Raw genomic sequence first — 14,625 nt, 5'->3', positions numbered from 1 at the left:
TCCTCCCCTCTTTTTAAGATACAGAAGATGCACACAGGAATAAAATTATCATGTATTATAAAACTGGTTTAAATCTAGAGATCCAAGCAATATATCTCTCACAGGTGTGCTGAGGTATTACTCTCTTTGCCTAAAAAGTTAATGGCACAGCATTGCCTTTCTGTAGTTAATTTGTAAATGGAACAGTGATACATGAACAGACGTATTTAAAGCAGCAAAATATTTTGGGTTGATTTCTAATCATCATTAGTACTTCTTATGTACAGAGCGTTAAACAGACCGTACTTTGGTGGCTCATGTCCATAAATAATGTCATTCGTGGTTCGTTGGTTGAATTAGTCTGATACAAAATGACTAAATTGAAAATCTGTAGGTTGAGCTCTTGATGAGTTCTGGCAGAGCACTAAGCAGGCAATCATAAGCTTATTAATAAAAAGAGAATGATAGAAATTGAAATATTAAGGAAGTGGGAAGTAATAGATTAAAAGTTAATTTTGATATCATAACTTGCACCAAATAAGAAAATGATTGATGCAAGGAGCTCCTTTTCATTGTTTTCATATGCTGTTTCTTTCAAAAGACTGCCATTAGATGGACCTGTATGGCTGTAAGAGGGATAAAACACCCAAGACTGCCTTTTTCAACTTATATTAACTGTCATTCACGCCTTTGTTGTAATCTAGTTTGGAACTGGCAAACCTATGTGGAAAAGGTCTTCAAAGTATAAGTTTTTTGCAACCTTTAACTCAAATGTGAAAGCCAAGATACTTGCTGATGAATTCCTCATGGTGGTCTTGGATATGGCTTCATCATTTTTCCTAGTGAAGTTTTGTGCCAGAAATGATGAAGGATGTTGAAGAAGATACAAAATTCAGCAGAACTCTGCAGAAAACCACCTCCCTTTTTAGAGGAGCCAAAGTTTCCCACCCAACAGAGCCATACACACAGGGCAGAAAGCCACGAACTACACAAGGTAAGAGGCACAAAAGAGTCTGGCCCAGCACATTAGACATTTAGCCTATTGTTGTCAATGCCTTTCACTGCTATTGAAAGGCTTTAGAAGCAATAACAGGAAAATCTCTGAAGTGTAATGGTGAAATATAGAACTGTTTTACAAACAATAAAGATCAGTCTTTGGTAGGTTTAAAAGTTATATATGTTGAGCCTGCATCATATTGAAGACACATGATTGTAAAAAGCAGCAAACTGACCAGCATCAAATGAAATGCAATATTTTTTAAGGTCTGATATGCAAATCTCATACAAAAGACATTGTTTGTAATATTCACTGCAACTGGAATATGTAACGTCATTTATCAAAAGGCAGATTTTAAAATGATTTTAAAATGCTGCACATTTAATACTTTTTCCAATATAATGGGATGTTGGAAATTGAAGAAAAGCTTTAATAAAATTCCTTTGCTGTAAACATCAGTCCCAATCTTACAAAAGCATGCCTTTTATTAGCACTAAAAAGACTTTTCCACTGAACACATTCATGTCCTGGGGCTTCTACAGCAAAAACCAGCAATAAATTTAGAATCTCCAGTAAGCAGATTATTGTATAAGTACAGAATAATTTTCAGAGCATTGGAGGTCATTTGTAAACATTAAATAATAATTTCTGACTGACTGGATTACTCAACAGATTTAAGATAATGATAAACAGCAAGAATACAGACATATTAAATATTATTACAAATTTGTTTCCAGCAATTCTATGGTTAAGATTTTTAGCATATAGAAAATACAAAGAGCGTGAATTGGGAAATAGATCCTTAATGTACTGGGCTGCGGTAAACCTAGAAAGATTGCAGATTCCAGGTCCTGTGAGACCTATGCAGTCATAGAAAAAGTCAGGCAACAGCTCAAGCCAAAACCACATGCATGTGACCTACAAGGTCAATGGTCAAATGTGGTACTGCTGACAGGTATATATGTATATATATGGAGAGCCTGTAGAACTGTCCTCTTGGGTCCTACACCTTAATAAACCTACCTGTTTGCATTTTAATAATAGTGATAATGATGATATATTAAGGTTATTTGAAAAAGCATTGAAATACCAAGAATTACCAAGCTGCTCCATATGCAAAGCCTAACATCTTCTTACAGGACAAGGATACAAAGGCAGTGAGTCCCATCCAGCTTTATTCATTTGTTCAGTATTCATTTGTTGGCAAATCTCTTGACATTTGCCAAGCAGATGACATTTATACCAATTACTGTTTTCGTTTCTTGCTCATTTCAGAGTGAGCAAGAGGAGCTTTCCAAACAACAAAAAAAACAACACTCCTTATGTTGTGAACAGCTCACAATCCAAGTCAGGAACAGACAAACGCCATGGAGGAGGTGACTGAACTTTTAACTCAGCCTTCTTCCAGATATCTCAAGGGAAACAGGAGATTCTGGATGCTAGCTTAGCTTTGGATGCTAGCTCTTGACAAGTTGATGAGAGCTATATCAAGAGGTTTATTATATATGACCAATTCTGCAGTCAATAAAAGAACCCACTGAGGTAGTAAAACTGATAAAGAAGAAAGACTGTGTTGCCCTTATTTTATCTTTCATATACTTAAGTTTTGCTGCTGGCTTGTGTTCCCTGTGAATCTGCTGCACAAACTTATCATAGAATCATAGAATTGTTTAGCTTGGAAAAGACCTATAAGATCATCAAGCCAACCATAATATTCACACATTCACTTTCAGACATGCATTTTCTACCATTACACGTTTAAGTTTCATATTAGTCAGACTGCAGAGCTCTAAAGACTGAATTTTATATATAGTTTATATGTAATGCTCAGCTAGTTGTGGCTTGTATTTATTTCAAACTCCCTCTTCCCCCTCCTTTTGTTATCATGCTAATAAAAAATGTTTTGTTCAGAGAAAAGTAATTTTGGCTATTGTATGTTTCTATTGAGGATGAAACAACTGTAGAATGCTATATACAAATCCTCAAAACAGCAAATTGCACATATATCTACCCAGTTCTGGACTGTATATCAATCCAGAGATACATAGAACATCAAAGCCAGAACTGTTCTCCAGAAAGCTCTGTTGAAAGCCCACCTGGAATACGGACATCCAAATTGCAGATATTCTACTGGGGCTCATGGAAGGACAACCACAGGTTTAAAGCAGGCATGGATAGAACAGGCACTTAAAAGAGGGGATTAATTTAAGAAATAAAGATTAAAATCTTAATAAGCAATGACTCAGAGGGATTGTAATACCTTAAGATGTATAAAGAGTTTAAATAGCAAGAAGACAAAGTGATAATTTTGGGTTTCATTTCTTTACTGATGTCAGCAGCCAAGCCAAATAAGCTCTGCTACAAAGGGAAACTGAGTCAGTCAAGAGGAATGTCTTTTTAAGAGAGCTTATAGGAAAAGAGTAAGAGCATTTGCTAAGTCTAGCAAAACCGTGGAAGGTCATTATTTCCAAATAAATACTGAGTAACCATTTAGGAAAATTCCAGAAGTTTTAGCTGGATTTGAATACGTTTAGGCTAGATATTAGCATGTTTCTAACCTGAAGGGTTGAGATGCTAAGGATTCTTCCAAATGGAGTAGAAGGGGCAATAAACCTTATTATCTTTAAGACAGAACTTGGTAGGCTAATGAAAAAGTTTATATGATACTGTTGCAGAGGGATTGGATTTAACGATCCAAGAAGTCACTTCTGGTCCATTTTTATATACTGCTAAAAGCATACAACTAGAAATATTAAGAGCAGGAATATTACAAAGTGGTATTCAACCTGTCCAATAATATTGTCTTTAAATGCACAAATTATTTATAAATGTTAAAGTGCAGAAGATAATAGGGATTTTCTTATTCTATTCACAATAATAACTTTCTGATGATAGCAAATGTATCCAGAGGTATTGATGTGGTTTTCAGTGAGTGCTCTAATAGTGGTCTAAAAGGAGTTATGCAGCAGGAGAACGTCTCAATAACCATTGTATTTCCTTTTGTGCTTGCAGCATCCTCACAGTAAAGTAGAGCACAGCAAGACAGGAGCTACAGAGTAAAAGACAATGACCTTAGCAGTAAGACATTCACCCCAGCAGCCAGGTGCTTGGTGACTGTGAATAAAATACAGTAAATCCCCTGTTGACACCAAGAGCAAGTTCATCTATCGCTATTGCCAAAGCAGACAGAGATGAGGACTACACACTCTAAAATCCATTATAAAAGAGCTGTGCGCTATCATATATTTCAAAAATTACTCATGTCCAATAGGAGACAGTCACCTTGCACTCCTCTAATGAGCTCTAAAGCTGATGAAGCATGACTAGCAATGAGTTACCAGTTCTGGGGAGAGAAGTGCACAGTGGCTAATTGGCCTCGGGATGCAGAAAGTTTCACATCTAGGCTATTGGTGACAATCCTGTTGTCAGCTGTTGCAATTTCCATGGGAGACAGCTGTGCTCTGCCTGACCATACTTTAGTACATTTGAATTTTTCTCTGGAAGTTTGCATGGAATGCATGGAAATGCCAAAATGCATGGTGCAAAACTTGGGCACTTTTTGCTTTGAGTCAGGAACCATATTTAAATTCAGCTTTAAAGATGACTGCAGTACTTAAAGTCAAGGAAAGTGGATCCTTCCTTCTACATGTTGGCTAATGTTCAGGGGTCCTTTACCTCTGAGTTTGGAAATACACCGAAGCCAACAGCATATCTAGAGCTTGGGAAAGCCAGAAAACAGCTGAAAAGGTTTATGAAGTCTTGTTTGTTGAGGGGAGATACTATAGCCAGCTTCCTCCAGAAAATAATAAACTGGAGGATTTTTGTACAGAAACTCCTGGCAGCAAGTAGATCACTCTCATGACTCAGAACAGAACTAGCTCATATCATCTTGACTGATGAAAGCTAGTGCCTCCACAGACTCTCCCTATGGTCTCTTTAGTTAAAAGCAATTTACCTTAGGCAGAGTTGAAACTGAGAAATGGACCACTTGGAGGATGCGATTTACAGTTTACAGATTATCCTGTTCAGTAGAGTAATATCTGCTTTTAAAACCAGTGAGTGCTGCTCCAATATTTAAGCATCCTTGGATTGAATGCCAGGCTGTTAAAGACGGAGACTGTCTTGGAGGAAAAGCTATTGACCTTTGGGAGTTCATGCTTAGATCATAATTTTCATAATCAAAATTTTAAAAATAACTATAATGGGGAATAAAGGATAGTGCCAGACTCTTATGCCCTTCTCTCTTAATAGCCAGTGGTCCCCCTGAGCACTTGTAGATTGATGGCACATCATACCATGTGCTCTCTGTCTTATTAAAAAGCAACTTAGCCCACGTAAGAAAAACAAACTTTCCTGATTGCCACGTGACTATCACTTGCCTGCTGCAAAATCCAAAGCTTTTGCACTGTAGCAGAGGCATCCCTTGTTGTCAGGAAGTCCAGAGATTAAATACTTTTAAAAGCTTTCAAGTTTTCTCTAAAGACTTGCACATCACATTATGTGATGTACTTGGCTGTGACCTCAAAGGCCCCTCTCTCTTTCATTTTCCTGGATTCTCATTTATTTTTCTGGAGAAACAGCATGAGCTACAGTTAAACTGTGCAATGTACCATGAGTGATTAGATATTAGAAAGAATAATACTCTTTACAGAGTAATGCACTATAGTTTACAAATTACAAAAAAATGCCATTTACTCCATCCTGTTCATGTCTAGGACTTTCATTCACAGAGGATTAAAATAGTTCTCCAAGATTCTGTCAGAGGTACCTTGGGAATAATAAACCTAAATTTTGGCGATTTCCCCAGTACAATACATTTGTTTGAAAAAACTGTAATGCAATCTGTTGGGTTTTGTGAGTGTGTGTTTAATCAAATATTTCAACAGTCTTTCTTCTGAAGCAAAAATCTACGCCAGCAGATTAGAGAAATCAATGCTCATCATTAGAGGTGGATAAAATGTTTTGCATAAAAACATTCTTTTTTTTTTTTTAGGGAAAATCAGATTTAGTGGCTCCAAAACAGTTTGCAGAGAGACATAAAAATTGTTTTATTGTTACATGGAAAAAAATCCAACAAATTTGAAATGGCTTTATTTTAGTGCTAAAACAATGATGAAAATATTTTATTTTTGCTCTGAACTGGGCATTTTTCTTCCCTTAATTCTAAAAATGTTAATCAACAAAAGAATTCATTTGGTGCCCATAAACAAATCTGCAGTAAAAATTAACTCATAACTGTGAATTCATCCCAGAACTTACAAAAGACTCTGGGGATGTGAAAAATAATTTTGATATTTATGTTTTCTGCATCCAGTGCATACATTAACAATTTAATCTTCATAACTATTTTATTATAGAGCTGTATTATCCTAAATTATTGAGTGGAGTCCCACATCTCACCATTAAAGTCATGGAGCCTCGTTACTCTAGGAAGGCCTCAGTGTCCCAGAACACATTTTTTGGCCTGCTGCCTACCCGAGATGGACGAACAAACTCTGCTCTGCTGCAGCACCATTGAAAATAATTGCATTTTCCCTCACCTAAGATTAAGTAATAAAGGAAAGAACAGGATTTTTACTGCAGATTTTCCAAATTTTCTGCATAATTTTGCCTGTCTTGCATCTGCCAGCTTACAAAAGAGCATAAAGATTTCAATGAAATGGGAGAGACTTCACCCTGTTAGGGAGTCACATCCCTTCCCTCTTCATTTTAGCACAAACTGAAAGAAAAGTAGGGTTTTGCAGCGAAGTTAGAAATGGTGACACTTCGCTTTGGAATCATTCTGAAGTAATAAAAGCTTACTAGGAAAACTAGTTGCATAGTCTCCAAGGAGAAAGACAGAAAAATGAATAAACTACAGCATGGTCTTGCCCCGTTATTGTCTGGGTTCTCCCATCTTGCTGCTTGTGGTAGGCCTTTCCAGAAAACACATACAAGTAAAACACATACAATTAACACTGATAAATATACTAACAAGAAGCTGAACAATGCTATTTTGTAAAGTACCCTCTGGGATATGCTTTTTTTTCCCCTGAATTGTACTTAATAAACAAATGAACAACAATTATTTTCTGAATTAGCATGAAAATAAACAAGAGAATAGAAAAAAGCTATGAACACAGAAAGGCTAATTGGGGAACAAGCTGATGTTAATAGCAGATCCAAAGAAAATTAATAATCTCCCAGGTCTGGTTCTGTTACAACACCCCATATAAATTGCTCCTGTATTCCAGCTTTGATAAACACTACCACACAAATCACGCAGAATTAAACAGCACGAGCTTAGGAACAAGCCCTCCCTCACATCGGTCAGGGCACTGAAAATGTGGGAGTCAGGGTTTCAGCAGGGAAGGTGTCACCCCCAGAGGAGGGTTTGGTGTTGTGCCAACCCTCAGTAGCATTCAGCAGCACGGGCAGAGCATGAAAGCAAGAGAAAACACAGACATGCACGAGTCAGGGGAGAGCAAAGCAACAGGGTTAGGGTTTACAGGCCCTATATTTAGTGCATTTTAAAAGGTAACTGTTGATCTAATACACAGACACTGAGGAATAGTGCTGTTTAAAAGCCTTGCTTATATGCCTGATGTTTTAATAAATCCCTAAAAGCGCATTTGCTGAGGTCAAAGATTTTTCTGTAATGCTCCCAAGCAGTTCTTGAAAGCAGGTGGGTCACTGACATTCTTGCAATTATAAATTTCCTTCATTTGTGAATTCCCTTTTGGATACAAATAGCACACAGAACAGCAGTGGCACGAAAATGCTCAGTCTCACATATGGGGACGTTTTACTGGACTGGTTTTCAAGAGGGTCCTTCCTAACCAGAAATGGTGCATCAACCGCAGGATTTGCAAAGAAAGAGAGGGAGATTTGTCTGCCCACTGTGGATAAGTGTAGCTGCCAACACTGACACATTGGTCAGAGCAAGCCTTTGATGCGTAATTTAGAAGAACAGATGTTTTATCTGGGAACTTGTCCAGATCTTAAAAAAAAAATCCGTGAGGAACTCAGTAGTGGTTTCTTTTGTCAGCAGCAGTAGCCTCAAAAGTACTGAAGAAATACTGAGTGAACAGCTGGATTTCTAAGTCACAGCAGAGAAGCAGAGACATTGCTGGATTACATTTGTGAGTGACACACACCGCAATGATGAGCTAAATGGTGATCGCCAGTTAAACGGACTGAGCTAAGCTGTAAACCCTGGCCACATTAATATGCCCATTATTTTTTCATCAATCCTTTTTCTCTCATTCTGTGCTTTTCAAAAAAGCCCAAGAGTGACATCTTTCCTTCCCGCCAGCTGCCCTAGCAGCACCAGCAGAGACAAATGGCATGAAGCTTTAACAGGACTGCAAACGTATGAGAAATCTTTGAGAGATACTAACTACTGCATTTCATGCAAAACCGAACTAATAAAGACTCTTCCTCATAGATCATGTCCAAATTGAAAAGGGTTTTAATCCACACAAAAGATTTCATAAGGCTCTATCATTAGTCCAAGGACTATTAAGCATGTAAGAAGGTACCTTCAAATTTATCTTTTACACACTCTTTAATCACTGCTCAGTCTTGCCTTTTCTCTTAATGCCCTGTCCAATTTGTACTCTAAACGCCTTGGAGGATGTGCTGACAAATGTTATTATCTGTCTGAAATAACTCCCAGACATCTTCTCCCTTATCTTCAAGACCCAGGGCTGCTCACCAGGTGACTGTGGTGGGGAGGGAAGGACGGAGGAGGCTGTTCAGAGGGGTCAGGCTGCCAGGCTGCCCCTGGGGCATGGGGCTTCTAGCAGGCTCCTTTGGCACCCAGGGGTAACCCACAACCAAACCCACCCCACAGACCCACCCCGTGTGCCCTGCCAGCCGGGTCAGGGGATCCCGCATCCAGCAGGTCCACCATGGGCAGGATCAAAGCCACAGCACTGTTCGTGAAATACGTGACAGCCACGCTGCCAGAGGGGAGAGTCTTACTCTAAAGGCATGAGCCTTGCTCTGCCTGAAAGCCTCACCGGCTGAGTTAGCCATCACGGCCAGGGTCTGAGTAAATGTAAAATAACAAGTTTCCATTTATCTCAATTTTATACGGTGTTATTGTATTCCTGCAGTGGTTTGAAAAGTGTGCATTCCAGCACAAAGGAAATGAAACAGCAATGGCACCGCGTTGTCACTGGTGATTTCAAAGTTAGCTACACTACGCCTGGAAAAATAGTTTCCTCAGGCTGCAACTCTTCAGCAGGCAGGTGATGCAAATTGGCATAACTCTGTCTGGAAGCCTCAGCCACAGCGCAAGGTGTTGCTCTCCTGATTACTTTTTGCTGAGCCTACATGCTTTGTAAAGCCACTACAGCGAGTTGATAACGATGCATGAAATGGAAAAGCCTTCTGAGCACACCCGAAAGCACCATGGATGCACAAAGCAACTGCAATGGTGCTGTGTTATTTGATGGTTACTACTACACATGTGCCCACACTGATGTATTCAGGCTTTCACTGGGTTTACATAGGCGGAACTCCACCTCTTGTAATGCATTTACTCCTGATTAACACAGCCTTAAATATGACTGGAGTCAGACGGACAGCAGTATTCAGGTCAGGCACAAAAAAACCAACAGGATGTTGTGGAACTAAAGATGAAAATCTCTACTGGTGTGACTCCACTGATTGAAATCAGCAGAGAATTTGGCCTAGTTACTTTCTTCATTGACATGTCTACCCTCTGAGGCAAAGGTAGCCAGATATTTTGAGAATAAAACCATTTTGGGAATGTATGTGCCACTATCACACACCGGCAGTAGTTCTTTCAGCATTACAAAACTTGCTGGAAATTGTTTGGAGAATTTTCAAAGTAAGTTTTCAATACTTTTCTATTCATCTCCATAGTCACAGTGCTACTCAAAGGTTAGCTGAAATAGCTGCAGGCAGTGGAGGAATCAGAGAGAGATCACATGAAACACAGCCTGTTTTCTGGAAAAAAAGGGATATTCAGCTCCTCCTTTATACCATTACTCTGTACCATTTTGACCACTTTTGGGACATTAAATACTGGAAATAGCTCAGAAAGCATTTGGCTCAACATCTATGTCTATATATCATAAGGACTACTATATAATGAAAGCTCTTTAGATCCATCCTAACTAGAAAATGTAAGCTACATAATGCCAAAAATGTCATTAGAATTTAAGCACTGCACATAGCCATACTCCTAACATCCTTCCAGGGTTCATTCCATATTGAAAACAAATGATTAAACATGCTGCCTCGCTCACATCACACCATTAACTGTGTATTATAAATCAAAGACCTTATTTTTTTTTTTTACTGGATTAGCTTCCTCAGCCAGGCAGCAGTGAGATAAGACGAGATGTAGTACCAGTACATGGGAATCAGATCATCCTGAATTTAGTTTGGCTTAAACAGTTGCACAATTAAAATCTCAGCTGACAATGACATTTAGGGACCTGAGCTGTTACAGGCAATTTTTTGCTTCCCTACTAAGTAGGAAAAGAAATAGGAGACCAGTCCCCAGGCTTATCACTCAGCTGTAATGAAAGCAACACAACATATTTTTCTTAAAGCACAGACCAACCTTTCAGAGTTGCCCATCACAGCAGTACAGGTTTCATTCAACATCTGTTGGCAAGTGAGGTGGCTTATTTCTTCAGTTTTATTCTGAGTCTTGACTCAGAGAGACTCCGGACCAGTTTCCTTACTGGTTCTACTTGTTCTACTTCCAAAATAGGGTAACATTAGTTTGTTTTTTTTCTAAATTTGCTTATAAATTTCTTCATTCTTGATTGCTCGTAGCATATTTCAACTTATGCTCAGTAGGGTTTTCTTTGTTTATTCACTTCTTTTCTCAGTGAAGTTCAGTGGTCTAATTTGAACATCTTAGCCAAAGCTTTTAACATATTAGCTATTTCATTTGCTCTTAATTCAGTCATTCAACAATCACATCTGGAGCTTTCTATAATTATGTGACTCCCTGGGGAGATGCTCTACAAAGTTCCACCAACATTTTTCAGTTCTTTACCAAATTTAAGCAGAGGTTTGATATATTAAAAAAAAAATCATTATTAATATCTTTTTAATTGCTTCTAATTAAGTTACTGGAACTGTAGGTGTCTCTGACACAATGTTTTCACTTCATATTACACGTTTTCAGATTTTAAAATATGCATAGTTACAGCTCTCTGTGAGGAGAAAACTCTCCCAGAACTGGGAGATCATTCTGCACCACTACATGGTGCACCATGTTCCAGCTCATCTTTTTGGAATAGCCTCAGTCATAAATAATGAGACTTCTGCTTCTTTTTGGAAAAAAACGCAAATTAAACTTTAAAGGAATGTTTTAAAATTATGGTTTTTAATGTTCATTTTGCAGTTTTCTCATTTTACTTCTTATCATAGTGGATGTCTATGAAGACACAAAACCCTCAAACAACACGAAGTTTCCTTACCTGTGCACCAGCTGCTTGCGGCTTACACAAATAGCAGTTTCATAGTCGTGAGTGACACAGACTTTATGTGGGCTGCACTTCACCTTCAAACAGGGATCTTTGGATGGATCAAGGGCTATAAAAAACCAAACATATTAAAAAAGAAAGTGAGAAATGCATACAAAGTTATCTCTCGGTCGACAGATGACAACTGGTTAGAAGGAACACTCCCAAATCTGAACGAATAAATACTTTGCCACTTCACAGTACGTGCCATTGTTTTCAGACAGCACGTTAAATCGAGATGTTTAAGTGGAAAGATAGATGGAGACCTTAAAGACTCTGATTATTGAACAGTGATGTGAGTCTAACTTGGCTTTCACATTAATATTAGGCATGAAAATTTGGAATGAAGTTCTGGTATAATAACCTATATTATGCTGTTTATTTCACAGAAAAGTTTTGGTGAAATAAAATACACTCACTAGTAACAAAATTTTAGAAACTATTTAATAACTGACATATTGCATAGTGCTAATGAAATGAATTTCACAGATACTGTATAACAGGCACATTATTTTGTAGAAATTATTTTTAATTTTTACAGATAAGCATCTCATGTACTTATTATTAATCCTGGGCTTTTATACAACAACTTACACCACCAGCAGTGCTGTCGGAAGTGGGATCAAGGAGCATGATGAGTTGCTATCTCAGAGCAAATATGCCCAAGCTGTTGTCCCTGCTGATGCTCCCCAGGGAAAGTTCTTCCCCTAAAGTCAGTCCTTACACTCTTTATTCTCCTCCTGACACTATCCAACGTTCCTCCTCTTAGTGGTAGCATCCCTGCTTTGGTCTGAGGCTTTGGTTCCCTGAGGAGCAATCACTGCTGCTTTTCTCCAGGAGCTTAACAGGATCTGGGGACAGACAGGGACACATTGCCCAGAAACGTATCTTCAGTATTTCAGCCAGCCCCAGGATAAATAATACAGCGGGCAATCTTTATGTCAACAATCCTTAAGCTGCTGGAGAAAAGGACACAGTGGCAGTACAGGGAGTTTCTCTCCCTGTAACGTGATGGATGATTTGAGGTACTGCAGCTAGTCAGGAGTCTGGACAATGTGCAGAAGTGACACGCAATCCTGCATCGGAAAGTGCAGGGTACTGGGGTTTACCCACAGGTACCATCTTCACAGTTTTGATTAGGAAAGATCCCATGAACCTTCCTCCTGAACATACCCATTTACCAATCCTCTGGTTAAAATCTGCCCCTCTATAAGAGTGTACTGCAAGGCAGCACAATAGTGGACTTGAAGGAATGAATAATGCTGTACCCTAAGACGCTGCTAACGGACTTGAAGGACTGCAGACAGAAAGTAATTACCAAAATTGGCATCTAGCCAGGACACAAGGATTAACACACACGCGCACACACACACACGCCCGCTTATCTGGAAAGAGTACTTGGAGACTGAAATGACACAGCGATACCCTGCCAATATTCTAACAGGAGCTCCTGGAAAGATCCCCTTTTAGCTTGCGATGAACTGTCTTCCTCAGATGCAACAAACACACTCAGAAAGGAGCGATGAGAGCTTGAGGAGCCCCTTCCTTTTTTTCTCTATACACAAAAACATCTCCTAACACAAATGAAGAAATTAGCACATGGCACATTACATCAGGTTTTACTAGAACTGCACACACCTTTCCCCTCTCCTCAAATAAATGAAGATATTAAGCATGTATCAGAGGCTTGATGTGGTAAAACTAGGATTTGGTTTGGGATCATCCTGTTTGGTACCAAAAGGAGCAAGAGGGTCTGAAATCTGTGGAGGCATGAGCTGCTGCTTCACAGAGGCAAGAAGATGCTGGTGCATTAGGCACTGGAACAGCCTCCTGGTCCCTACAGAAGCTCAGCAGAGCAGACACTATTTGTTGTCCTGCCAGTGTGCAAGCCTGCCTGCTCCTGCCAAGTTTCTACAGACTGCTTCCTTAAATCTGTGGTGATTTGGTAATCTTTGAAATAAAAAAAGAGAGGTGATACAGCGCTATGCTGGATAACACTCCAGTTAGAGCACTGATCCCACCTGGGAAAATCTCTTATGAATACTTTACTGCAATCAAGTCCCATTTGAAAGGCTATATATCTAAATTCATTCTCTTACAAAAGGATGCTTCTCAAGATCAGCAATAAGATGTATCTGCCAGGATGAATTACAAATATTCAAAAAATGGTTATGTGAACACTTCAGAAGAAGGGAAGTCACAGCCATACAGAGGAATTTCACCTTTGTTTAAGAAGTGATTTTTAGATAAGCTTTTTTTGGACATTATTTTGCCATGGATTTTACTTTCTGTTCCTCATTAATGTGTCCTTAAATCCCATTTTACCTCTCCCCTCCCTCCCAACATAATGGGCCACTCTTGGAAATGGGTATCTCAGTTTCATTTTTGGGACTGTATGAAGCTCTTACTGCACATGATAATAACTGAGTTTCCCACTTTTACTGAACAATCAGAGAAACTTTAAAGGATACTATTTGAAGTACAAGACGTTTCAGTTTGCTAGGTACCAAATTTCTTTATATGACAGCAAAGGTACTTCCAACAAGCAGAGGATTCTTCTGTTTTCCTGCAGTGCTGAAGTGCTGCAGCTGTTTTGTGTTGGTTTAAACAGCCATAGCTACAAGCTCTTACCCCATTAACACCCATTACACATTCGTGATGGGCAATTGAGCTTCACTAGTGCATGTGTATTTAGTGGAATGCCTTTGGTGCAAGACAAGGGGAAATCAGTAAAAACAGAACAAAAGTGTTAAAAGCTTTTTCATTTAAAGCCATTAAAAGTGATAGAAAAGGTGAAGTGAGCAAGGAAGCAGAAAAGACCAGCTGTTTCTTGCACCATAAACAACAAGGCATCAACTTTCAATGAGTTGCCATTAGGAAAATATATAGGCAGTGTCTGGGGGGCGAGGGTCTGTCCCACTGAGAAGACCAAAGGCTGCAAAGGCTCTTCAGGGGTGTTTTGCTGTTGCCTTTTGGTGTCTTTTCTAAGTCAGACTAACTGGCACGTGACAAGTAGCCCATCTCCTGCTCTTTACATTTGCAGAACATGTCAGGTGAGATACATATTCTTAATCCTCTTGCTTCTCCCTTGCTGGAGACCGAGCCAAAGACCGAGGAGATATTTGAGAGGGATTGAAATGGCAAGCCACAATT

At 39.0% G+C, this 14,625-nt stretch overlaps 1 protein-coding gene across 1 annotated transcript in view; it reads right to left on the bottom strand.

Moving 5' to 3' along the window:
- Positions 1 to 14,625, bottom strand: part of SPOCK1 (SPARC (osteonectin), cwcv and kazal like domains proteoglycan 1) — a 291,867-nt gene that overhangs the window by 109,977 nt on the left and 167,265 nt on the right. The window contains exon 5 of the mRNA XM_068408857.1: positions 11,428 to 11,542. Within this exon, the coding sequence (XP_068264958.1) occupies positions 11,428 to 11,542 (115 nt within the window). The remainder of the gene's footprint in view (positions 1 to 11,427; positions 11,543 to 14,625) is intronic.

The sequence above is a fragment of the Nyctibius grandis genome, chromosome 10 (assembly GCF_013368605.1).
Source record: "Nyctibius grandis isolate bNycGra1 chromosome 10, bNycGra1.pri, whole genome shotgun sequence".
In the NCBI taxonomy this organism is placed as follows: domain Eukaryota; kingdom Metazoa; phylum Chordata; class Aves; order Nyctibiiformes; family Nyctibiidae; genus Nyctibius; species Nyctibius grandis.
Note: the sequence above shows the minus strand (reverse complement) of the source record. Positions and strands in the feature narration are given on the sequence as shown.